The 25,548-nt window shown below is 49.8% G+C and overlaps 1 protein-coding gene and 1 long non-coding RNA gene across 2 annotated transcripts; one reads left to right on the top strand and one right to left on the bottom strand.

Annotated features, from left to right (window-relative positions):
* Positions 1-1,280: 1,280 nt before the first annotated feature.
* Positions 1,281-20,880, bottom strand: NANS (N-acetylneuraminate synthase). The gene is made up of 6 exons (XM_008518990.2): positions 20,600-20,880; positions 16,504-16,719; positions 7,019-7,118; positions 5,494-5,648; positions 2,796-3,062; positions 1,281-1,513 (listed from the first exon to the last, which is right to left on the bottom strand). The coding sequence occupies exons 1-6, from the start codon at positions 20,729-20,731 to the stop codon at positions 1,304-1,306; spliced, it is 1,080 nt and encodes a 359-aa protein (XP_008517212.2). The 5' UTR covers positions 20,732-20,880; the 3' UTR covers positions 1,281-1,303.
* A 45-nt stretch (positions 20,881-20,925) lies between these two features.
* On the top strand, positions 20,926-25,348 carry LOC139079647 (uncharacterized). The gene is made up of 2 exons (XR_011533426.1): positions 20,926-21,188; positions 23,150-25,348. It is a non-coding gene; the product is annotated as an uncharacterized lncRNA (long non-coding RNA).
* The last annotated feature ends 200 nt before the right edge of the window (positions 25,349-25,548 follow it).

The following is a 25,548-nucleotide window of genomic DNA, read 5'->3' as shown; positions in this document are numbered from 1 at the left end:
CTGCCTGTTGAAACCACTGCCTGCTCACTCCCAGCTAGAGCCAGGCAGGCCCTCCCCGCTCCGGACCCACGCCCCCCACCAGCATCCTAGGTCTCTTGTTAGGAAGTCTCAGATGTTTGCTTAAATGCCACTTCTCTGCTGTTGTAGAATCAGCATGGCCACAGAATCGGAAATTTTCATTGTCTGCTCAGGATCTGTTTATAGGGAGAAATAAAAGGGAGTAAATACCAGCCGGAAATGGATACAATCAGACTTCAGTTTTAGCCCATCAGCCTTACTGGTTCTCTTTCACACGAATACAACCCAGGATTCCCATCCCGCCCCACCCCACACACGAGCGCCTTTCCCGAAACTGTGGGATCCGCAGGTGAGGGAGGGCCTGAACTCAGAAGTAAAGAAACTTCAAAAGGATAACGCATGCATTTGAAGAGACTCAGTGGAGTCTCTGCGGAGGGTTCATGCTGCTGTTCAAGGCGGCGGAGCAGAGACGCGCGTCTGTTAGTGGGGTTTGTAATTTCACCATGATTAAGGAAGGGCGGCTTTCAGCGTCATCACCAAGTTTAAAAGTCGCCACAAACTGCAGAGACACTAAGCCCGGCACTGTGTCTCCGTGTCTCCCTCACGTGCCTGTTCCCCCATCACACACATCACCTTCTAACACGCTGCCATCTGCTCACCGTGCTCACCTGTCCCCACCTGAATGGGAGCTCCACGAGGAAGCGATGTGGGCTGTGCCCTGCTGTATGCTTGGGACCTAGAGCAGGGCCCGGCACGGCAGCCCTCCGTGTTTGCTGGAAGAAGGAATGAAGGCCACTTCCCTCTCTGCTCAGGGACAGGAGTGCTCTGGGCACTTCTCCGCCTGCAAGACCCTTTGATCCCTTCTCTTCTGCTGAGTAACTGGACACAGAGTGCCAGGGTGGGCAGGGCATGAGGGCAGTGGGGAGGGCAGCTGGAGGTCTGGAAGGAGGGGAGATTTCAGGTCACTTGGGTTGGCTTTGCGGGCAGGAAGAATGAAGGCCTACAGAAGAGGACCCAGCCGGCCCGTACTCGTCCCTCTTGCACCCACCCAGCCCCTGGAGGGTGACGACCTGCTTCTGAGCTCCTCCCCTCCGGCCGGCCCGGCTGAAGCAGAGATGTCGCATGTGCTCTCTGCACCCCTCCTATGGGCCTGGCCCAAGTGTCTGTGTCTTGGGGAGCAGATGAAAGCCAGGTCTCTGGAGACCAGCACCCCAGCCCCCCGTCACCCCGACGCTCCCAACAGTACCAGAAGGCACCCAGAATTCAGAGAACAGCACTTTATTTTTTAAGACTTGACTTTTTTGCCATGATTTTCCACCGATTCTTCCAGGATGGTGTCGTCTTCTTCAACAGTGACCAGGACCTTCTTGCCCACAAGACTAAAGATGTCTTCAGGAGGGTAGCCTTTGGGCTCACCCACCTTCACGGTGAGCATGTCCAGCGTCAGAATGGTGCCTTCTGGAATTTTCACTTTGGCCACCACAGACTTGCCCAGCTGTGAAGAGAATTAAGACTCAGTGCCGGCCCCCCAGAAATATAGAGTCAGACGACTATAAGGATTAGTAATAATATATGTAATCGATCTAAACATAGATGCTCCCGATAAAATTATGATTACTTTTGTCATCTAGTTCAATATCTCATTTTAAACTTGGGGAAACTGAGGCCCAGAGGAGGGGTGACTTGGCCAAGGTTGCAAGGAGCTGGGATGAGAACCTAGGATTCCTAACTCCTGGCCCACTGCTCTCAAGGGACACAAACCTTACTGCCACCTGTTTGGCAAAATAGGAAGGTGGAGGGCTCCCAAGACAGAGAGCATTAGTGCTATTCAGAGGACCGGAGAGGGGCCTCAGGGCCCCTGAGCTCAGGACCAGCGTTTCCATGTCTCGTCCACAGGTGCTGTTAAACAAACGATCTACGCTCTTACTCTACGTACCTCTATACAGTAGTTTGTTTCTTTTTACTATTATCTTAATTTCCCAGTGTATATGCATCCTTAAATTGAGGGAAGCAAGCAGACCTCACTAGAATAAAGATGACCACATTCCCCACACGTGCCTGCTGTTCAACCTCTGCCTTGACCCAGACAGCCCGCAGCAGATCAGGAGTGTCTGCACTCCTGGAGCCCCAGGACGCCCACTCCATGACTCAGAGGCCAAGACAGGTCCAGGCTGCAGCTTCCAAGAGCCCCAGAGGGTCAGTGTGCCAAGCAGGATCCTTGGCCTCAGATCCCCTCCGTCTGGAGGTCAATGCTACACAGCTCAAACTGCTCCTGAGGGAGTATTTACATCATGTCCCACCAAGCCCCTGGGACGGCCCCTGCCCCCGTCCACCCAGTGCCTCCCCAGCTGAGGGACGCCTCGACCTACCACAGGCCCTTCTCTTACTGCCTCACAGACCCTCTGTCTGCATGTTTCCCAAGGCTTACCTACTCCAAGGGACCCCAGACCTGACCTAGCCGAGTGCCTCACGAGGCCCCAGACACCACCCCCGCCCCCACGTCTCCTGGAATCTAGAGCAGTGGGGGCCACAGGCTTCAGAGACTCAGCCGGAAACTCTGACGTGATCCAAGGCAGCTGGAGAAACTGCTGAAGTTCCTGAGCGACATGTTCCTCTCGCTAATAACAGGAGCCCAGGGAGACTCAGGGTTGGAGTGACAATCCTTCATCGTCCCATCGGCCTGGGCTCAGGCAGGGCTGGTACTGACTCTTCCTGGCAGGTAAGCCCAACTGCAGCACCCTGGAACAGTGGGGCCCAACAGGGCGGGTGGAACCCACCTTCTCGTTGCAGGCCATCTCACAGGGCAGCAGCTGCTTGGTCGGGGAGCCCAGGGCTCTTTCCACTAGGCGCACGGACCGCACCAGCTCGGCCAGCTCTCCAGGCTCCAGCGAGGCCGAGTGGTCGCTCCCCTTCCAGGTCTTGTCCAAAGTTATGTGACGCTCCAACACCTTGGCCCCCAGAGCCACCGCGGCCACAGAGATCGCTATGCCTGTTTCATGCCCAGAATACCCTATGGGAATGTCAGGAAAGAGCTTCTGATATTCCTTTAAAAGAGGAAAAGAAAAAAGGCTAAATATTGTGGTGCTTCATGCACACATTCCAGAATCAGGCAGAACTGGGTTGGAGTCCCATTTAGCTGCTGCCTCTGCAGCTACAGTAAGGTACTGAGGCTCTCTGAGCCTCTCCTCACAGGGACAGGAACCGTACTCTCAAGGGCTGCTGGAAGCACGTGAAAAGCATGTGGCACCCTGTAAATGCTCAAAAAATAATGGCTACATTATCAAGAAAGCATTGCAAGAATGTTTCACATGGTGCGAGTCACCAGAATGACAAGGAAACCCTAAGCGAATGCTGAACTCATTCAGAAGGCGCCGGCACACTTCATTAGCCTGAGCTGCTGGAAGCAAGCGTGCTCTGTGACGAGCACCATCAATAACATACACAGCCCAACCGCATGATGCTCCCTCGGCAGAAGCTGCACAAGTGAGCAACCTGTTATCTACAATTCACTGAACGCAACAGAAGACATTCTAAGTTGAGCGAGGCGTGTCAGTGATGGTGACCAGAGAGCCTAAGTACAGCAGAAAGACCCAGAGGGGGTTTAATAAAAGATAAGGACTTGGGTGGCAAAGGCCTTGAAAACCAGGCGTGAGGGTGCGTGATGGATGAGGGAGTGCAGATCTCTGGGTCAGGAGTGCAAACTGCTGTAATGGGGGGCTGGGGATTGAACCCCACCACACCACGTGCCAGTGTCCAGAGAGAGCACAGGAGCGCACCCGGGGCGCGAGGGGAAGGTGACCAACCCACACAGAGAGAGCAAAGCAAGGACAGTACCTGGAGTCACATGTCCTAAGTGTTGATTCTGGTAATCTCTGTGGGGTGGGATGACAGAGGCTGCTGGCTATACATGTTATAGTTTTAGAGCTGTTTGAGTATTCTTAAAAATCATGTTTAAATTTTAAAAATTACATGATTTAGAGATGAGCTAGAAATGGAGAAAAGAATAAACTGGGAGGGACAGAAAGTTTAGGTTAAAAAGATACTGTCAGTTTTCAAAAACGGTTAATTTTTTTTTAAGTTAAGCATGATGACTATGTAGCAACATGTACAAAAGCTTGCACTATCGTGGAAAAACCCAGAATGTCGAATACTGTACTGAAAGGAAAACATAAAGGGAAAACTGCTTAACTGCCATGTCAGGATCACGTGTATATTTAGAATTCCACCAATATTACTACAACATCTCTGTATGACAATCACACACACACATATGTATATAGATATCTCTAATTAAGTTAGGTTTCAGGTGCTACCAGAAGAAACTGATGAGACGGCCCGAGACAGTAAGAGGCAAAAGAGTTTTGTCCCAGCTGTGCCACAGGCTGCTGTGGGATCTCAGCAAGGCAGTCCTCCTTCCTTTGGGACTGGACTTCACCATCGATAAAGCGATTGAATTGGAGTAGACAAAATCCTGGGAGAAAGCTCCCTCAAGGCCATCCCTGCAACCAGTCTGAGCCTTAGGGACACTCAGAATTACAGGTAGAAAATAACAGAGCTGGCAAATAACAGAGAGCAGGAAAAGCCAGAAGTTTCAAGAAGGGCTTCTACCACTCAGTACGAAGAAGACAAACAGCTATTTGCATACCAGTGTTCCTATCAGCGCTGTTCGCGATAAGGCGGAACCGTCCCAAACGTCCGTCGATGGATGAACGGATAAAAAGGTGTGGTTTATACACACAATGGAACATTATTCAGCCTTAAAAAGGAATGAAATGCTGACACACGCTACAAGATGGATGAAGCCCGAAGACATTATGCTAAGTGAAAGACGACAGACACGAAAGACAGACACCGTGTGATCCCCTTCGATGCGGACCTGGAGCAGTCAAATGCAGAGGCAGGAAGAATGGCAGCTGCCAGGGGCTGGGGGAAGGGGGCGGGGAGGTCCTGTTTAATGGGTTCAGAGTTTCAGTTTGGGAAGATGGAAAAGTTCTGGAGGTGGATGATGGTGATGGTAGCCCAACAACATGAATGTACTTAATGCCACCGAAGTGGACACCAAAAAAATGGTTAAAATGGTAAATCTTGTGTTATATATATTTTACCACAAAAAAAACAGAAACACAGTGCAGTAAGAAAGGATATGAGCCAGCAAGTCACAGAAGAGGGACCTCTAATGGCCAATACACGTGGGAAAGAAAATGCACATAGGCAATTATGAGGCATTTAAATTTATGAGGCAATTAAATTTTATAGTGGGCGAAATTACAATTGGTTTCAAGAAAATTTATAATCCCCCTCTTTAGAATGTATCTGCCTCCTTAACTCCACAGTTGGTTCCAATTTGATTCTGTAACAGCAAGACTGTCAAAGGATGTTCAAATATGAAGGTTGGTCAGAATTTTGGCTATAAAAAGGCGCCATCTTCCCCACAGCAAATGCCCCAATCCGACAACAACCCCCGCTCCTGCTCACCGAGATGACACGCAGGTTGACGTCCTCCGGCTGGAGGGGGTATGCGCTGGTGCACTGCAGAAAGCAGAAGTTGGGGTTGAGCGGCTTCACAATCTGATAGACTTGCTTCATGGTGTCCATTGACTGCATCCCGCTGGAGATCACCATCGGACGGCCTGAGGGACCCAGCACCAACACCATCAGCACCTTCTGTCCAGGGGTTCTCACTCTCCCTCCAGCACACCCCAAATGTTGGGCTTATCGTTCCACTGAACCCCACAAACACCTCTTAAACACTGTGGCCGCCATGGCGGGGAAACAGAGGTGAGCTTGGCGGGTTCCTGACCTCAACCATGGAAACGTAGACTCCCCTCGCCCCCAACATCCTCATTTGGCAAAGTGAACTGAATTAAGGAGGCAGAAGAATTTCACGCTCCTCGACAAAGATGAGCGCCTCATTGCATTAAGAGCCTGAGCAGCCTGGTGGTGTGCGCACTGCCCCAGACTCTAGAGCAGGAGTCTGTGTGCAGCCAGAGCCGTGTGGTCTCAGGGCCCCGTCTACGAAGTAACCATAAAGCATCATCACCATTCGACCTGCTTCAGTCACTGGGCTGCCAGGAGGATCAGATGAGATCGCTCCTGCTGTTCAACCCCTTGACAACTGTGCTGTGCAGAGGTTAGGTATCATAATACGCCTACAGAATACTCCTCCAAGTCAGAGCTTCCGCTAAGAAGTTTTACATATACAGTCATATCCTTAATTTCGTATAAATATTTTCTTATAAATTAAAAATGATTTTTTAATTTAAAAAAATTCTTATAGGGGCCAGCCCCATGGCTGAGGGGTTAACTTCACGTGCTCTGCTTCGGTGGCCCAGGGTTTCGCTGGTTCGGATCCTGGGCATGGATCTAGCTCCGCTCATCAGCTGAGGTGACGCCCCACACAGCAGAAGTAGAAGGACCTACAACTAGAATATAGCAACTATGTACTGGGGCGCCTTGGGGAGAGGAAAAAAAAAGAGGAAGATTGGCAACAGATGTTACCTCAGGGCTATCTTTAAAAAAAAATTCTTGAGGCCAGCCTGGTGGCACAGCGGTTAAGTGCGCACGTTCCGCTTTGGCGGCCCGGGGTTTGGCGGTTCGGATCCGGGGTGGGGACATGGCACGGGTTGGCAAGCCATGCTGCGGCAGGCGTCCCACATATAAAGTAGAGGAAGATGGGCATGGATGTTAGCTCAGGGCCAGTCTTCCTCAGTGAAAAGAGGAGGATTGGCAGCAGTTAGCTCAGGGCTAATCTTCCTCAAAAAAAAATAAAATAAAATAAAATAGTAACTCTAAAAAAATAAATACGTAAATAATAAAAATGAAAATTCTTATAAAAACTGCCTTATCCTAAATTTCTTTCCTTTCAAGTCAGCACATGAAGAAGTGGAAGTATCTGCTGATTGAGAAGTCTGTCTTCAGGAGACTCCTTTAGTGGGTTGTTACTTAAAAAAATATGAAGGTTTGGACTCCCTCAGATTGTATGACAAAATTCAACACTCACCTTTTTTGGCTGTCTTTTCCAGATAAGGAAAATTGTTAGTGTCCCCAGATCCAACTTTGAAAAACGGAACATTCAGTTCATGCAGAAACTCAACTGCCATCTAGAAAAACCAAAGAGAGAGCTCTTTTTCACCACTGTTCAAAATCAGTGTCCTCAAGACAGAAAACCCTCCTCCTAGCCAGCAAGAGGAACTCCCAACAACCTGAAAGCAGGCAAAGATTTGCTATCAGTCATTGCATTCAAAGCCAAACACTCTTTCATTCATATCCACCCATCCATCTGCCCAACAAACACTGCTGGCCGTGTGGCTATGAGCATCTGGAAAAGCATCAGAGTCCTGGCCAGACCTCCTCCCCCATGGGTCCAGGGCCCAGTGAACAAATGCGAAAGGGTCACATGACCTACTCTTGACCCAGAGAGCGAGGCAGTGAGAAAGTGAACGTACCTGAAAGGCCTTCCCCTTGACTGGGACCAAACAGCTGGAGAAAGGGCCATTTCAATCCTTGCCAAAAGTGGGAAAAGGAGCGTTTTACAGCCCAGCCCTGACACACTGATCCACAGCTGGCAGGCCCCATCAAACCCAAGCCCTTTGGGACTTCAAGCCATGCCACCCACAGGAAAAATGAAGCACAGTCACTTTATTGACCCATCTCTGCTTGAGGTTCCCTCTGCAGGGCCTTCGCTCTGTACGTGGGAGGCGTCAGTAAGACTCAGGAAATGGTGAGTGTCAGCAAACGCCTGCTGAAGGAATCAGGAGACCACACGTTTGAAGAGTTAAAATCTGTTTGCTGTCAAATTACAAGAACCCCAAAACTACCTTTTATTACTATTTAGTTGAAGTTGAAAATCAGAAGTGGGGGAGAATCAATGTCTGGAATGTTTCCAAACATCTCAGTTCGACCCATCCTAAAATACTGCCTGGATTCAGAGCGAAGTTTGGAGATGTGATGAGCTGGGCCTGCGCTTCTCACACCATAGCACCGCGCGTGACTCCCAGGGGCTTGCTGAAATGAAACACAAATTCTGACCCTGTCAGTCTAGGGTGGGGCCTGAGAGCCTGCATTTCTAGAAAGTTCCTGGATAATGCTGCTGCTGCCACCCTGTGAATCACATTCCAAGTAGCAAAGAGCTAGGTCACCATGCCTGAAAATGCAAAGGGCAGGGAGCGGTAAGGAACAGCACGAGGAGGGCATTCTGCCAGCAGGCTCTGTAAGCGGGCTACACTGCTGCCTGAGCTTCCGCGCAGCAGGTAAGGAGCCGCGCCCACTGTGGCCGCACTCAGAGAACACCGCTCCTCACAGGTAAACCCTCCAACAGTGTGCAGGTGGGGGGCTGCTGGAGAGCCACACAGAGGGTTTAGCCAGCCAGGGAACAGTTCACAGGCAGATCGCAACCCCTGGATCCAAGAGACACCCTCCAGTATGGCCGAGCCCCACTCCCCCCAAAGTGTGCTAGGCCACCTCTGCTGTGGTTCCGGCGGCCTCCTCCCCTCTGCTCCATTTCTTCCTCACCCCTCTTCTCCCTTCCATATGTTTCCTTTTTTTTTTTTGCTGAGGAAGGTTAGCCCTGAGCTAACATCTGTGCCAATCTTCCTCTGTTTCGTATGTGGGATGCTGCCACAGCATGGCAGATGAGTTGTGTTAGGTCAGCACCTGGGATCTGAACCTGCGACTCCAGGCCGCCAAATGGAGCACCCCGAACTTAACCAGTATGCCACGGGGCCAGCCCCCCTTCCATATTTTTCTATCTCACTCTCTCCCATTTGCGTGTCTCTCACACTGTTAACCAGGCTGAAGCTGGAAATGACAAGCATTCGTTTTTAATATATTTACTGAACAAAGTCTAACTTCCCACCCTCGCACCCTCTCTGGTAGACGGAAAGTTTTCTATTCTAAGAGAGAAAGCCCTGGGGCTGCCCCGTGCGAGAGTGGTTAAGTTCGTGTGCTCCGCTTCGGCGGCCCAGGGTTTCACCAGTTCGGATCCTGGGCGAGGACACGGCACTGCTCCTCAGGCGACATCCCACATGCTACAACTAGAAGGACCCACAACTAAAAATACACAACTGTGTACCGGGGGGCTTTGGGGAGAAAAAGGAAAAAATAAAATCTTAGGAAAAAAAAAAAGAGGGAGAGCCCTTGCTAAGCTCTCCTCCACAGAAGAGCCAGGGCGGCTCCCGATGCAGGAGCCCCCACGGGTGGAGCAGCCGGGTGAGGCGGCTCGGGAGCCGTGCAGACCAGCAGGGGCAGCGAGGGGCCGCGTGCAGACGAACCCCTCACAGAAGCTAACCACGGAGGCTGGAATCACCACAATCTTCAAACGAGGAGACAGAGGCAAATTCCTGCTGGACGGCAAAGGCGCGTCTTATTTCACAGCCCTCCCGGGGAACTGGCCCCACCTAGTGGCCACTTAGGAAACCGCCACAAGGGTCCTGGCAGCTGGCAGGTAGGTGAACTTGACCAGACTCTTAAGAAGCTTTACAATAAAATTTAAAAAAGGAGCTCCCTTCTATTTGCTAGACGGGATGCTGCCCAATTCATGAAACATTCAATAAAGCCAATTATCTTTAAATTAAAAAAAAAAAGACTCTTTAAGAATGCCTTTCCCCCAGTGCCTGTGCCCAGGGGGTCAGGGGACCAGGTGGGAACAGACGGCGTTCCTGGGACACAGATGCCTCCCTGCCCGATGCGCGAAGCAGACAGCCCCAGCGCTCCAAGGAAGGACAGCTGCCCTGCACCCCCAGGCCTGCCTCATGGGGCCTCACCGAGCCCTGGGGATGGGCATCTGCACAAGCCCGTTTTTCTAGACGGGGCACCCGAGGCTCAGAGTGAGCCCAAGCCACAGGGTAAGTGTCGCGCCAGGACCAGACGTCGAGTAAGGCCGCGGAGCGAGTGCTCCGTACACCCGCCCAGGGGCTTCCGGGGGCCGCAAGGGCCCAGGCCGAGGGCGCCCAACTGGCTGCCACCACCAGGCTCCTCCATCTTCAACGGCTCCTGCTGCTCGCCTCGAAGCCGCCTGGAGCGACGGGCCTGAAGGAGCCTTTCCCAAGCCGCCTCTCTCTCAGAGTCCACATGCCGGTGCTCAGGCGCCTGGACACACAGACTGAGAGGGAAATCCTCATCCCGGGTGCAAGCCACCTCAGGTCGTCCCCTCCGGCCCTGTGCTGACTCAGATGTCAGGGCTGGGAGAGCCCTCCACCGCAGCCTGTTCACACACAAAAGGAGGCAGAGGCCCAGAGCAGGGAAGGGTCTGCCAAGCTGACGCTGAGCTCAAGCAGGGCAGGGCAGGCCCGCCGACCCTCAGCCCAGGATGCTCCCTGCGACTGTAACTAACGTTTGCTGGCACCAGCTGTGTGCTATGCTTCATAGGAATGACCACATTTAACCCTCACAGCGACCCCATGAGACAGTTCAGCTCCTAACCCACTTCACGGCTAAAGCAACGGAAGCACAGAGAGGTCAAATAACCTCCACACGGACACACCTGGAAAGACAGGCAGAACCATATTCAAACTCAAAATCTGACCCTGGAGTCCATGCACTTAACCACACAACCATACAGCCAAAGTAAGTACCACAGCAAGTACAGGTGTGCACCATACAGCCGGGGCGTGCAGCATTCAGCAGGGGGGTGCACCATTCAACAGAGGGGGTGCAACATTCAGCAGGGAGTACACCATACAGCCGGGACATGCACCATTCAGCTGGGGGGTACACCATTCAGCAGAGGGGGTGAAACATTCAGCAGGGGTGTGAACCATACAGCCGCATGTGCACCATTCAACAGGGGGGTACACTATTCAGCAGGGGGCTGCACCATTCAGCAGGGGGTGAACCATTCAGCAGGGGGGGTTCCACCATTCAGCCCATGTGTGCACCATTCATGGGGTCCCGAATGTTTTGGTCTTTACACCTTTAAAAATTACTGGGGCCTCTACAGAGCTGTGTTCATGTAAGTTTTATCTATTCATATTTACTGGATTAAAATTAAAACAGGATTTATTTTTTACTTTAAACTTTTCATTTTGAGATAATTTTATAGCTTCACATGCAGCTGTAAGAAATAATATAGAGAGATCCTAAGTACCCTTCACCCAGTTCACCCCAATGGTAACATCTTACAAAACCTTACTGCAATATCACAACTGGGAGAGGGACATCGAGAGTCCACTGACCTTATTCAGATTTCACCATTTCACATGTACTCATTTGAGTGTGCATATATTTAATTCTACGCAATTTTACGGCGTGCACAGACTCATGCAACCACCACCACAGTCCCAAGAGAGAATCATGCCATCAATACAAGGCTCCCTCATGTGACCCCTGTGTGGCCACATCCAGCTAACCCCTGAAACCGTTAACCTGTTCTCCACCCCGATAATTCTGTTATTTCAAGAATGTTATATAAACAGAACCATAAGGTATGCAACCTTCTGAGACTGGCTTTTTCACTCGGCATGGTATCCCCGAGATCCAGCCCAGCTGTCGTAGTGTCCGCATTCACTCCTTTTACTGCTGAGTGGCATTCCATGCTATGGATGTGCTATAGCTTGTCTGACCATTCACCTGCTTAAGAATGTTCGGGGGGTTCTAGTTTGGGGCTACTATAAATAAAGTTGTTACAGACGTTCGTGGACAGGTCTTTTGGGATAAATTACCAAATGACAACTGGCGGGCCACATAATAAGCACATCTAGTTTTATAAGAAATTACCAGTACACTTTAAGTGGGTGAATTTTATAGTATGTGAATTCTATCTCAATAAACTTGCTTAAAAAAACAAGAAACTGCCATATTATTTTCTAGAGTGAGTGAACCGTTCTACATTCCCACCCGCAATGTATGAGTGATCCATTTTCTCTACACAATTTGGTGTCCTTGCCACATTTTATTTTAGCCATGCTGATAGTTGTGTAGTGCTATCTTATTGTGGTTTAAAACTGAGAAATTTTTTTTTTTTGAGGAAGATTAGCCCTGAGCTAACATCTACTTCCAATCCTCCTCTTTTTGCTGAGGAAGACTGGTCCTGAGCTCACATCCATGCCCATCTTCCTCTACTTTATATGTGGGACGCCTACCACAGCATGGTGTGCCAAGCCGTGCCATGTCCGCACCCGGGATCTGAACCCGCAAACCCCAGGCCACCAAAGCGGAACATGCACACTTAACTACTGCACCACCTGGCTGGCCCCAAAACTGAAAATTTTTAAATCACGAGAATAGACAAGCATAAAAGACAAGACAGATAAATTTGACATCACCAAAATTAAATATCTGTACTTCAAAGAACACCATCAAGAAAGTGAAAAGATAACTCTCAGAATGGGAAACAGTTTTGCAAATCATGTATCTGATCAGGGACCTGTATCTACAATATATAAAAACAACCCAATTAAAAAACTGGCAAAGGGTCTGAACAGACATTCCTCCAAAGATGTACCATGGCCTATAAGCACAGGAAAAGATGCTCAACACCATTAGCTATCAAATACATGCAAATCAAAACCACAATGAGACACCACTTCACACCCACTAGGACGTTGAGAATCAGAAAGACAGATAATAGCAAACGTCAGTGAGGATGTGGAGAAACTGGAACTCTCATATACTGCTGGCGGGAATGCAACAGGGCGAGGCTTTGGAAAACAGACTGGCAGTTCCTCAAAAAAGTTAAACAGAGAGTTACTGTATATACATCCAAGAAAGAGGAAAACATGTGCATTCAAAACCAGGACATCAATGTTTACAGAAGCATTATTCATACTGGCCCCAAAGTGGAAAAAATCCCAATGTCCATCAACTGACATACAGATAAATAAAATGTAGTATATCCATAAAATTGAGTATTATTCAGCAATAAAAGGAAATTAGTACTGATCCATGCTAAAACACAGATGAACCTTGAACACATGATGCGATGTGAAAGAAGCCAGACACAGAGGACCACGGATCGTCTGATTATTTATGTGCAATATCTGGAATAGGCAAATCTATAGAGACGGAAAGTAGACTAGAGGTTGCCTAGGGCGGGGAGAATTGGGGGGACTGAGGAATGAGTAATGGGTACAGTTTTCCCTTTTGGAGTGATAAAAATGTTCTAAAATGGAATGTGTTGAGTCCTACAGGCAGTTGCCAAAGAGCAATCCCAAAAAGCTCTGGCCCCACGGGATGTGAAACAAGCACGGACTGAAAACACGTGTCATTTCCTGGGTATGACCTTCCTTCCACCAAGGTATTTCCTAAGCTCATATTGCAGGCCGACCCCGGGCCAGGATCCAGGTTAACAGCGGGAACACACGGAAATGGTCCTGCCGGAGAAGTGTGCTTTACACATGTGGTCCCACCAGCTCCACAGGACGAGCCCGAATGTGGGTATTTTTAATTCCCCCCCTTGCCCTTCACCTACAAGGAAACAGAGAGATGCAAGAAGGGTGTGGTCAGGACAGCAGGCTCTGGAGCCCGCCTGGGTTGGCATCAGCCTCTGCTGAGAGCTGCTACTGACACCCTCTCTGCGTTTCAGTCTCCTCATTTAGAAAATGGGGATAATAACTGTCCTATCTCAAGGGGTGTTAAGAGGGGTCAATGAGCTGATACCTTTAAAATACCCAGTACAGAACTTGATACATCAAAACGCTCCAGAAATGTTAAGGATGCTTATTCTTGATCACTCAGCTAGTTACTGGCAGAACCAGAAACAACACCTAAGTCTTTCAGATCCCAAAGCCCACTTTCTTTCCTCCCTAACCTTTTTGATTGACAGACCCTTTAAGGATCTGAAAAAAGCCACTAATCCTCTCTTGGCTTTGGCTCTTTCATTCATTTACTCATTCAACGAGCATCTCCCAGCCTACATGCCAGGCACTGGGGATGCTGTGGCAGGGAGGAGGGACAGGTAACAGGTAATTACAGAGTGGAGAACATAAGGGAGGGGCCTGCACCAAGCAGAGGCACAGGCAAAATTCTGAGGAAGCACTATTTATTTAAGCTGGGATCAGAAAAATGCCCAGTTCCAGGGAGCTTGGCTCCTAGGCCAAGAGCTTGAATTCCATCCTGCTGTCCTCCAAGTGAGCAGCACTTTGAAAGAATGATATTTAACCAGAGGCAAAACATTCTGATTTGTCTGTTAAAAACAATCCTATTTCGGGGCCGGCCTGGTGGCGCAGCAGTTAAGTTTGCACGTTTTGCTTCTTGGTGGCCCGGGGTTCGCCGGTTCGGATTCCGGGTGCGGACATGGCACCGCTTGGCAAAAGCCATGCTGTGGCAGGCGTCCCACATATAAAGTAGAGGAAGTTGGGCACGGATGTTAGCTCAGGGCCAGTCTACCTCAGAGAAAAGAGGAGGATTGGCAGCAGTTAGCTCAGGGCTAATCTTCCTCCAAAAAAAAAAAAAATATATCCTATTTCTTTAGAGACACCAAATACAATCTCAGAAACTCTCCCACACTGTGAGGAGCACAGTTCTGTCTCTGAAAAGTCTTACCATCAGTTCTTTCGTTGACACATATATGACTTACCCTCTCCTTTCTGAAATGGAGGCTGACGTGTCACCAGTTCATACTGACTTCAGGCAAATCCTGGTCTCAGATGCGGGACTGGATGCAGAGTGAGGCCCTGGACCCTGGACCCATTTTCTTTACTTGAAGACTAGCAATATCTCCATGCAATCTTTTTTCTTTCCTGAGGAAGATTCGCCCTAAGCTAACATCTGTGCCAATCTTGCTCTCTTTTAGTATGACGGACACCTCTACAGCATGGCTGCTAACAGAGCAATGTAAGTCCACACCCAGGAACCAAACCTGGGCTGCTGAAGCAGAGGATGCTGAACTTAACCACCAGGCCACTGGGGCTGGCCCTCTATGCAATCTCTTTAGGTAGCTTTTCCTAAAAAATCTGTCCCCTTGTTCCCAGGGCAGCTCTTGAGCCCAGAGACTCTCCGGCCACAAATATTGAGGGTTAAGAACAGGGCGGGAAGCCCAAAGGCTCTGCGGAGCTCTGGGGAGACACACACACCCGGACTGTGGCCAGGCTGCAACCGAGGAGACCACAGAATGCACACTGCACCAGGCATAAGATGTGCCTTCGAGACCCACCACCTAGCTGTGTGACATTGTACAAATTCCCCAGCCCTTCTGAGCCTCCATTTCTTCAGCTGTAAAATGGGCATAGTAGGGACAAGATATATTACTGTATGTGAAGGCACTCTGTGAACTGTAACGCATAATTCAAAAGGAGGAAATTGTGATTTTCCATGCACAGCTGATCTGAAGAATGCCATGCTCACAAAGGCTGTGAAGGAAGGAAGGACTCAGGGCTACAGACCTGAAGCCCGGACCTGTGATGCTTCCCAGGGGCCCAGAGTCTCTGCCTCTGCCTCGCCCCTTCTTTAAACTACAAATGGCCTAGGCCAGAATTAGTTTCTTTTGACTCAATTTACAGACGTATTTTAGGGTTGGAACAGTGGCACAAAGGGTCAGAGGCCAAAAGAGACTGGGGTCAGCTTCAAACATTGTGGTTGACTAAAAAAACCCCAAGTGTTTCAAGAGCCATAAAAACGTCCTTAGGTTTCACCTAATAGTCCATTTCTGCAGGCACAAAAAACTAAAAGTAACCTTCATGTCCAAAAGTAGAGAAACGGTTAGGTACATTATAAATCCTGAGAAGAAAGACTACATCGAAAGGAAAGCTTTAAGCACAAGGTGTGGGTGAAAGCTCATGCTAGAAATTTTAGTGGGAAATGCGAGCAAGGAACTAAATATTCACAAATATAACAACCAGGCAATAAAAGATGCATATAAAAAGACCTCAGGAGGAAATATATTAAAAGAGGTGCCATACAGAGATTATGGGTCTGGTTTGTTCCCCTTTTCCTGTTTTCTAAACTTTCTGTGATATTATTTTTACCATTAAAATTTTTTACTTTTGAAAAAAGAGGACATAAAGGAATCTCAGGAGGGGGGCCACAGAGCAGATGGGACCCGAGACCTGGCTCCCGCTGGACTCTTCCAGGATGTTGGCATGCCATCCTTGGTGCCACTCCCTTCTAGGTGACGCCAATGCCACCCCACCCAAGTCAGCCAAGGCCACTCAGCTGGGGGCGGGCTCCCGTCAGAACTGAAGTTTCCTGTATGCTTGTATCCTAGCACACTTCCCACTGGTGGGTGGGGGAACTGGCCCCAAAGGGGTCTCCCACAGACTTGAGGGACTCTGAGATTCCAGTGTGGCTGCCCCCTACTCCCAGAGGCAACTTGTTTTGAAAGCTATGGTACTCTTCCCACAAGCTCTCACTAGGCCTCTTCTCCCTCCGCGTGGCCTCCCCTTTGGCTGGGCATCTATCCCGTTAATGCTCTGGGGAACTCTGGGTCTAGAAAGCACAAAAAAGTTTCAAGGGAGCAAGAGCTGGAGCTGGCTCTAAGCCAAAAGTCGCCAGGCCACCTGCTGTCCCCTGGGTCTGCTAAAGTGGCAAATGTCCGAGCAGCTGAGGGCTCACCTCATCCATGCCAGAGGCGGTGAAGAAGATGCCAACCTCCTGGGCGTAGCTCTGCAGCTCCTTGTACTGGTCGTGGCTGAACTCCAGGTGGCGCTTGTGCTCCCCGTAAGTCCGCCCCCAGGAATGCTTCGACGTGTACGGCCTCGCCAAGGCCTTCCGATTGAACTTGTACTCCAGCTCACTCTTCTGGAACTTGGCACAGTCAGCCCCACACTCCTGCAACACACATTAGGGCTCCTTTCAGTGACCCGCCGTGGATTCTCAGAGGGGAGGGACACACTGGGGCAAGTGCTACGACATCCTTATCTTTAAAAATAACGTCAACTGACAGGCGCTGAGAACCCCAAAGAAGAGGAAGAGGAGAAGCAAGAAAGTCTCAAAAGAAGAAGAGGGTGGGGATAGGGGTTTCCTTCTGTTTTTCCCTCTTAAATACAAAGGAAAAAAAGGGCTTTTTTGGCTTAGTTTTGCACTGTGATATTAAAAATTAATCAAACCATTAAGGAAGATTTTAAGTTATGTAACTCAACAGAGGATAGTAAAATGAGCACTGGACCAGAATTTAGAAGAGAAAGTCAGATTCTGGCTTAACTCTGACCCTCACACCTGGATAAGTCACCTCCTGTCTCTGGACCCGAAGCTGGCTCCCGAGGGTTACTGTAAACATTCAATGAGAACACGGTTACCCTTCAACCTTGTCCCAAGACACACACAGATGAAAAGAAGTCAACACACCCAGCAGCATAAATTTGTTAGTTTGCTGTTTTCTTGTTTAACCTGATGGATGACTCAAGGGTCACATGGATTTATGAGCTTGTTTTGCAGAGAAAAAAGAATGCCTTCAAGGAAGTTACGACCACCAGACAACCAGCTCCCAGCTGCTGCAGACAGCCAGACATCTGGCTGCCCAAGGGCTTATCTGGAGTAGAAGAAACACGGACTTCCCGTTGGTTTAGTCAAAACCCCTCCTCTCAAGCCCCTTAGCTCTATAAAGACCCCCGGCTTTCTTCTTTCATTGAGGCAGATTTGAAAGAACCTATGCTCCCACCTTCTCATTTCGGCCGGTTCGACTGAGCCTCCAAGAACCAGCGTCTCAGTGACTGGCTTACCGTGCGTGGGGCACACGATTTGAGATTAGGAGGTTTGGTATCAGACTCAGATTCTCCATCTGTGCAAACAGCTGAGTGGGCTAGCTCCAAGACCTGTACCTGCTCTAAGGCACCCCTTATAGGGGCGGGAAACAAAGGAACAGCTCTGCTTTTAGCCGATTTGCACTTGTGCTTTTCTGTATGGCATCTCATTTGAACAAGAGGTTCTGGGGCAAAAAGCAAACAAAGAAAACTTAGAAATGCCCCAGCCTTACTGAACAAAGTTACAGTATAAAGCGGGGTTGTGTGACTATAAAAGCTATGGTTCTATTGCCAGTCAGCCTCCAATCTCTCAAAATTGTTCTTAAAAACCACTCAATAGAAAGATTAAGGAAAACCCTCTAAAGTCTTTAGACACAGAGGTATTCGTGCTGTTAAAACCCCCTGGCTCCAAAGATGTCTGTGCCAAGAGCGCTGTTCTCACTCTTGGAAAAATCACAAGAGGGCCTGGTCAGGACTTGAGGCTTGAAAGAAGTTCAAAGAATATCAGAACTGACAGTGACCTTGGGAGACAGAGTGCTCACTGTCTAGATGAAGATCCCAAGGCCCAGAGTGACCTGACCAAAGTGGCACAGTGAGTCGCTGGCAGGGCCAGCCAGATCACTTTCCTAAAGGCTGTGGACATGTGTGTCCTGGCCCACAACTAGACCCTGGGCCCCGGTGTAGCACTCAGGCCCCGGCAAGCTCATGAGGTGGTCTTCACAGACTGTTGCTTCTGGCTCCCTGTGCTTCTCACTTCTATCTCAGGAAGCAGACTTATCCTCAAGAAGTCAAAAAGCTTGTCTCCATCTGGACAAACCTTCCCTTTACAGGAAGATGGTAAAAGGGAAACGGCAGAGGTCAGACCAAGGCCTCCTACAGCCCACATGACAGGAGCTGTCTGGGAGGAGAACAGCTTCTTTCCTAAAAACGAGTGATTTCTTTATGAGATTAATGCTATGGTGAACTCTAGGTTCAGAAAACACAATCACTGTCCCTGTTTTACTCTAATGCCGATGGTTTCTTTGTTCAAGGTTTTCTGGCTTCTCTGTTGTCAAAAAACAAGCCAAACTGCAGGATGAGCCAAGGGGTGATGTGCAATTTGCATCAAAATTTGAAAGTTTAAAGTATATTCAATTAGCAAGTCTCTAATTCTAATATATTTATAGTTTATATATATATATCATGTAATTATAATAAGATAAAAATAATTGAACTCAACTTTTAATATTGCAAATATTTGTTGTATGAGCAATCAGCTTCTGCCTAACACACTCTGGGTAACACACCTGCAAACGTGACTTCATTTGGCAACTATGACAAAAAAAATCCTAAATATAAGGATTTCAAAAAATTCCACTGCTTCACATTTAAAAACAAAAACGCATACATATTGTAAGACAAGTAAAACTGAAGCCTAGCGAGGAAAAGTCACCCGCCCAAGACTAGTCAGCTGGTAAAGGTTATCTTGACTCAGTCCAGTGCTCTTCCTACTAAGCACACCTCAACCCTTCCATTCTCCTCCCCCTGGAGAACTAGCCTTCACAATTAAAAGAAAGAGAAAAAAACTAGAACTTTGTTTTCACAGCTCTAACATCTGGGTATTTTTACAACTGCAGCATTCAGAGGTCACGCCTCAGAAAAACAGGTTGTTTCCTAAATTCCGAGCAGGAATTTCCCACGCAAAAACAACGTTACATTACAGTACACAAGCTGGAGTCCAGGGGCCAGAAGCAAGGCTCTGAAATCCATTCTTCACCAGCTGTGTGCCCTAGCACAAGGCACACATTCTCCTTAAGCCTTTAAAATGACACCAACAGCATCTACCCCACTGTGGCGGTGTGAGAATAAATGAGAAGGCGCACTTAGGGCACTCAGCCCAGCATCTCATAGAGTAAGCACCCAAAAATGTTAGCAACAGTTACTCTTGATCCAGTAGGTTTCCATAAAAGCAGAGTTAGTCCTGAAAGAGCAAGATAAACCCAATCAGGAATGATGAAATCCAGGGAAGAGCACTGGAAAGGAAACAGTGAGTGAACTCTCTCTAAACCAAGGAATCACAGTGCAGACCTTATACTGGGGTCTGGGGTCAGAATGAAGAACATGACAGCCCCCCTTCAGGAGGCTCAGTCTAACAGAGCGCGCGAAGCTTAAACAACTCCAATGCAGTGCACTGGGGACAATGGTAGGAGTCCTACGTCTGGGGGAAGGGGTTGGAGAAAGCATCCAAGGGGACCTGAAAAGGAGTAGAAATCTACCAAGAGGAGAGGGAGCACGAATATTCATAAACATCATATCACCAAAGCTAGCATTTATTGAGTCCTAACTGCCGAGTGCTATGCTAAGAGCTGTACACGAGTCATCTCATTTGATCCTTACAACTCCGAGGTAAGTGCTATTACTATCAAGCCCAGTTTTCAAATAAGGACACGCAGCGTAACTAGCCCACGCACACACGGCTGGTAAGTGGTGGAGTCAGGAGTCCCAAAGTCCCGGCATTTTAACCATTTCATATTCCAAACAGGTAAGGAATGGCAAGTAAGGCAGACCACAGCAACTTCCAGAACTTCCAGAACTCCCTGGAAGTAATTCAACGTCACTACACGAAAGTAAGAGATGAAAAATGATAGGCAGGAAGGGACCAGGTCATCAAGGTCTCGAAGGCTACGTTAAAACGTTATGACTGTACCCACGGGCAGTGGGGAGCCACTGAAGGTGTCAAGCAAGGGTAGGACCTGATTAAATCTGTGTTTCAGAAAGAAGGGAGCGAGAAGGATGGGGTTAGGAAGCAAGTGCAGAAACGCAGCAGTGCAGGAGGGCGGCCGAGGGACGAAGCAGAGATTCCAAAGATTCAGAAACGGGCCTGGCGAGCGAGACGCCAGGCCTGACGCAAACCCGGCCGGGCCGAGGCAGGTGGGCCCGGCGCCCCGCGGCCCCGCCCGCGCCCCTCTCCCTTCCAGCTCTCCGCTCACCTTGGCCGTGCGGATCATGCGCTTGGCCACGTCCAGGTCGCCCTGGTGGTTCTGGCCGATCTCGGCAATGATGAAGCACGGGTGCTGCCCGCCCACCCAGCGCCCGGGACACAGCTCCAGCTCCAGCGGCATCGTGGCGGCTCGCGCTCCGGCACCGCACCGCCCTCCTCGTCCGGCCGCCGCCGCCTCGGGGCGGTTCGCTGCGGAGCCCGGCGGGGCCCACACGCCCGCCCGCCACGTCAGCCCGCCGCCGCCGCGCAGCCAATCTCCGCGCCCCGCCTCGCTCACGCCAGCCAATCGGAGTGGGGGGCGGGGCCGCCGCGAGAGGGGCGGGGCGGCAGCACGAGGAAGCCCCGCGCGCCTGCGGCGGTCAGCCGAGGGTGGGGTCCGCCCGTGCTGGGGTCGGTGCGCAGACTTGCCCCGAAGGAGGCTGGAGGCTGCCCTTGCAGCGCTCAGTGTAGGTCCAACTCCCAAGGGCGTGGGGAGAGCGCGCCCTACGCTCTAATGGAGACGACAGACTCTGGAGTAGGAATTACAGAGCTGGTGCGAGCCTCGCCCCTGCCGCTGACCGGCTCTTGATCATGAATACGTAAGTCTTTCTGAATGTTATTTTCCTCTCTCCCTGAAACGGGAAAATTATATAGAACCCACCTCATAAGGCTTGTGAGATGATGTAGAGAAAACCCTGATCACAGTCCTTGGCCTGTAGTAAGCTTTCAGTAAGTGGTGTCCGTTTCTAGTGTACAAGTGGCAGCAGGTGCAAAAAGTTCCCCTGACTTGTCCAAAGCCGTCCAGGAAGCCGGCGCCGAGCTGGGGCTTGGTCCCTGGGCTGCTTCCCAGCCTAGGGCTCCTGCATTATGCTATGTTGGGTTGCAGACAAAGTTGAAGAATAAGAGCCAGTTTGGAGGAAAAAATAACCCTGATTCCCAGCTTGACTTACCGGAACTGATGAGCAAAGTAGCAACAGTAACAGAAAGGAGAGGAGGCGGCATGTCTGGGTGGAAGATGAAAAGGGTAGGTTTTGGACACTTTGGCGTAAATATGCGGGTGAAACTGTCCACCGGGCAGGAGGAAAGGCAGGTCTGAAGCTCAGAGTAGCGGTCTGGGCTGGAGAGAGATCTGGGAGTCTTTTGTGAGGAAAAGAAAGAAGACAGGTTAGACTGAGGGAAAGAGTGTGCAGAGGGATGAGCAGTGTGGAGGAATGAGGCTTGGCAGCTGCTCTGGGAGGAATGGAGAAAGGGACCGAAAGCAGGTGACATTGTGTCCTGAGGAAGGGAGACCCACAGGGTCAAAGGCCCAGAGCAGTCCAGGAGAATGAGCAAGGACTTGGGGATCAGGAGACAGCACATTTGGTGGCTAAGGGAAAGTGAGGAAACAGGAGTGAAAATAGACCTTTTCTTGGAAAAGTTCAATTATTAAAAGCAGATGGAAAATGGACCCCAGGCTGGATGGGGTCCTGGAGTTGAGGGTTCTGAAGAAGTGCATGTCGGAGGCCAGGAGGAGGCAACCAAAGAGAAGGAGCAGACTGCAGCAGGGCGCTCTGTCTACGCACTGTGGGTGCGCTGGACTAGATGGCACGGGCTCTGTGTCTCGGGTTACGTGGCCTCTCACACCGGGGGAGGCTGAGCACCAGACCCTGAGCACAGAGAACATCCAATCCAACACTGAAGGAACGCAGACGCTGTGGGTTAAAGAAGACCGGTATGGTTTTGCATAATTTGTGAATAAGTGGAAATGAAGTTTAAAGGGACAAAAGCAGAAACCACTTTTAAAAATACAATCATCACAAAAAAGCAAGTTAGGTGGATATTATTCGTGATTCAACGAAAGCTTTCAGTAAGTTCAAGTAGCGCTTTGCCTTACTCTAGTAAGGAGGAGAGGAGGCAGTTTTCACTCCACTCTTGCCCTTGTTTTTAAAGCCAGTTTCTGGTGCTTTCTGTTGCTTTTTCTGCTTGAATAATGAATCCATGTTCAGTCTGTCAAAATGGACGAGAGCACGTGGGAAGGTTGTTAAAAACAAATTAAAACCAATGAGGGATTTTCTTTTCTGTGATTGGCAGGAGAGGGCAAGGAAGAACTTAGTTTGGGAGTCCCAGAGTGCTGGGTCATGGGGATCAAGTTAGACGATGGCGACCCAGTTCCCAGAACTGAGGCCCTGGGGTCAGGGGCCCCTTTGGCCGCCCGACTGTGCTAAGCCCCTCCTGAGGCTGGCTCCTGCAAAGCGACCTCCACCTAGGACTCCTGCCCTAAGTTTTTGCCACTCTGTGCTCCAGCTACACTGAACTATTTTGAGTGCCCTTAGAGGGTGGTGTTCTCGCACCCCCAGGCCTTGGCACAGGTTGCTTCCTGAGCCTGCACGCTCCCTACTCCTCTCCCTCCACCACAGGGAGCTATGCCTCACACCTTCTGCAGGTCAGTCAGTGAAAAGTCTCTTCCTCTCAGAGCCTTCTCTGATCTCCCAACCACCATCTCTGGGCTCCCATAGGACCCTCTTCCTCGCCCACTTATTACCCTTTATGGTAATTGCCTCTTGTCTGTTGTTCCCTCCAGACTGTGAGCTCCTTTGTGTCAAGAACCATCTGGAGCCCCTCCTCAGCACTAACCCAGGCAAACCCCTAGGGATCCCCCGGTGAGCAAGACAGACCACCCTCTGCCCTAACTCGCTTAGCGCGCTGCATTATAAGTGTGTCCTTCAGGGCCCAGAGCTCGCTGAGCAGGGCCGGGACTGTTTCCTGCTGTATCCCCAGCCCTGAACACAGGACTTCTTAAACTCAGTAGGTGCCAGGAAACATTTTCTGGATGGCCAAGTGCAGAAAAGGAAAGATGACATAACTGACTTCATATGTTTACTTCTCAGACCATGTTCAGCCTCTTAGGTAAACATGACTGTTTCTGGAAAGTTCCTCTGAGGAAGAAGTGAAGTGCTGATCCACCCAAGCTACCCAAGGCCAGCTGCCAAGGCCCTGCCCTGGTGTCAAGTGGCAAAAGTCTGATCCCCCGAGGTTCTCAGTTGTTCCATTTACAGGCACCCTTGTACGTCCCGCCTCACCCACACCTACTTCCTGCTCCCTCAGCCTCGTTCCTCGTCTCTCTCTTCTACTGTCCCTGAAAGGACAAGCCCACCATCACCTCCTGGGGCCATGTGGGACATCCACAGGAAGAGTCTTTTTGAAGAGTCAACATTTAAGCTGAGACCTCCCACCCCCAATTCCTTCCAAACGATAATAATCTCTTCTGTGCTGAGTCCCCACAGGATGCTGGAACAGTATAGTGTCCTGAGAAAAGCAGAGGGTTTGAGATTCAGTCCGCCTGGGTTCCACTCCCAGGTCTGTCCCTTCCTGCTGCAGAACTTAACTCCTTCCAAATAGGGACAACCACCACCAGGGGGCAGTAGTGAGGACCACATGAGAAGAGGTGTGAGACCCCCTAACAGCCCAGACCTGCCACCCAGGGTCTTGCCCTGCCAGACCCTTAGCCAGGAGTCTCATTCCCCGGCTCCAGCTCCCTGGCTGGTTTCCACTGCCTGTGGCCTGTGGGAGCTTCCCCACCCTCAGACCTCATCCTCACCGTCTGTGCCTGCACCAGCCTCATCTCCTCCCTACTCGCCACCCCACCCCACCCCACCCGGTCTGGCAGGTCCTGCCCCTCCCCACACCCCAGTCAGGGCAGTGAGTCTATGATGTGTCCCTACCTCCTCTTCTCACCCGTAACTTCCAAGAGTCCCCACAGCTTTAACAACTTTCACTCTTCTCCCCTCACACTGTCCCTGGGACTGGTCCTTTCACAGATCTGTGTCCTCATGGGCCACTCCCATTCGGCAGCAGCCCAGTCTGACTGCTCCCCCTGTTTGCCTGCTCAGCTCACAGCCTCCTCCAAGAACAGCCCCAGGACACCAGAACGCCCCACAGCAACCTGTCTCAGCCAGGTGATACTGGCAGCCCGAGGCCAACCGCATTGTCCCAGAGATGTGTCAAAGAGAATTTTCTGACCAATAAGCACATGAAAAAGATGCTCTCAGGAAAATGCAAATCAAAACCACACTGAGATTCAACCTCACACTCACTAGGATGTGTAGAGTCGGAAAGACAGATAATAACAAGGATGTGCAGAGACTGGAACCCTCACCCACTGCCGAAGGAAATGTAAAATGGTGCTAGTCGCTTTGGAAAACAGTCTGGCAGGTCTTCACAAGGTTAAACATAGAGTTCCCATATGACCACTCCTCATATATCCAAGAGAAATGAAAACACATGTCCACACAAAAAGTTGTACACAAATGTTCATAGCAATATGATTCATAATAGCCAAAAAATGGAAGCAACCCAAATGTCCATCAACTGATGAGTGGATACATAAAATGTAATATAGCCATACAATGGAGTATTACTTGGAAGGAAAAAGGAACGAAGTACTGATGCACACTACAACATGGATGAACCTGACATTGGAACCTTGTCACATGAGTATTCAGTAGTTGAAACTTCCGAGAATATTCAACTGAGATTAATTGTGGAGAAGAGAGGTTGGGAGCTGGGGGAGCCATGATGGATCTCGTCCAATATTTGCAGGTCTCCATTTAAAAAGCTGAATTAGATGCTTTTCCCACCTGTGGCTCCATGGGGCAAAATCATACCCAAGAGTGTTACAGGAAATTGGATAAATGAGAGCTTTTTAAAAAGATTGTTTATCAAATTAACACCCATGATAATCAAAAATAAAGTTAAAGCTGCCTTACTAGTCTAGAAAGAACTTTCTGTTTTTCTGACATGGAATACATTGTCTCATAAAGAATGAGCTCCCTGTGACCGAGGTATCCAACAAAAGTCAGGGAGGGACGTTGCCGAGGGGGTTCCAGCATCGGCAGAGGGATTCGACCACATGAGCTCTGGTTTCATCTAGCCAGGGAGCCTGGACTTCACGGTGTGTTGAAGTTTCCATGGCTGTCTGGA

The sequence above is a fragment of the Equus przewalskii genome, chromosome 26, assembly GCF_037783145.1.
Source record: "Equus przewalskii isolate Varuska chromosome 26, EquPr2, whole genome shotgun sequence".
Classification (NCBI taxonomy): Eukaryota; Metazoa; Chordata; class Mammalia; order Perissodactyla; family Equidae; genus Equus; species Equus przewalskii.
Note: the sequence above shows the minus strand (reverse complement) of the source record. Positions and strands in the feature narration are given on the sequence as shown.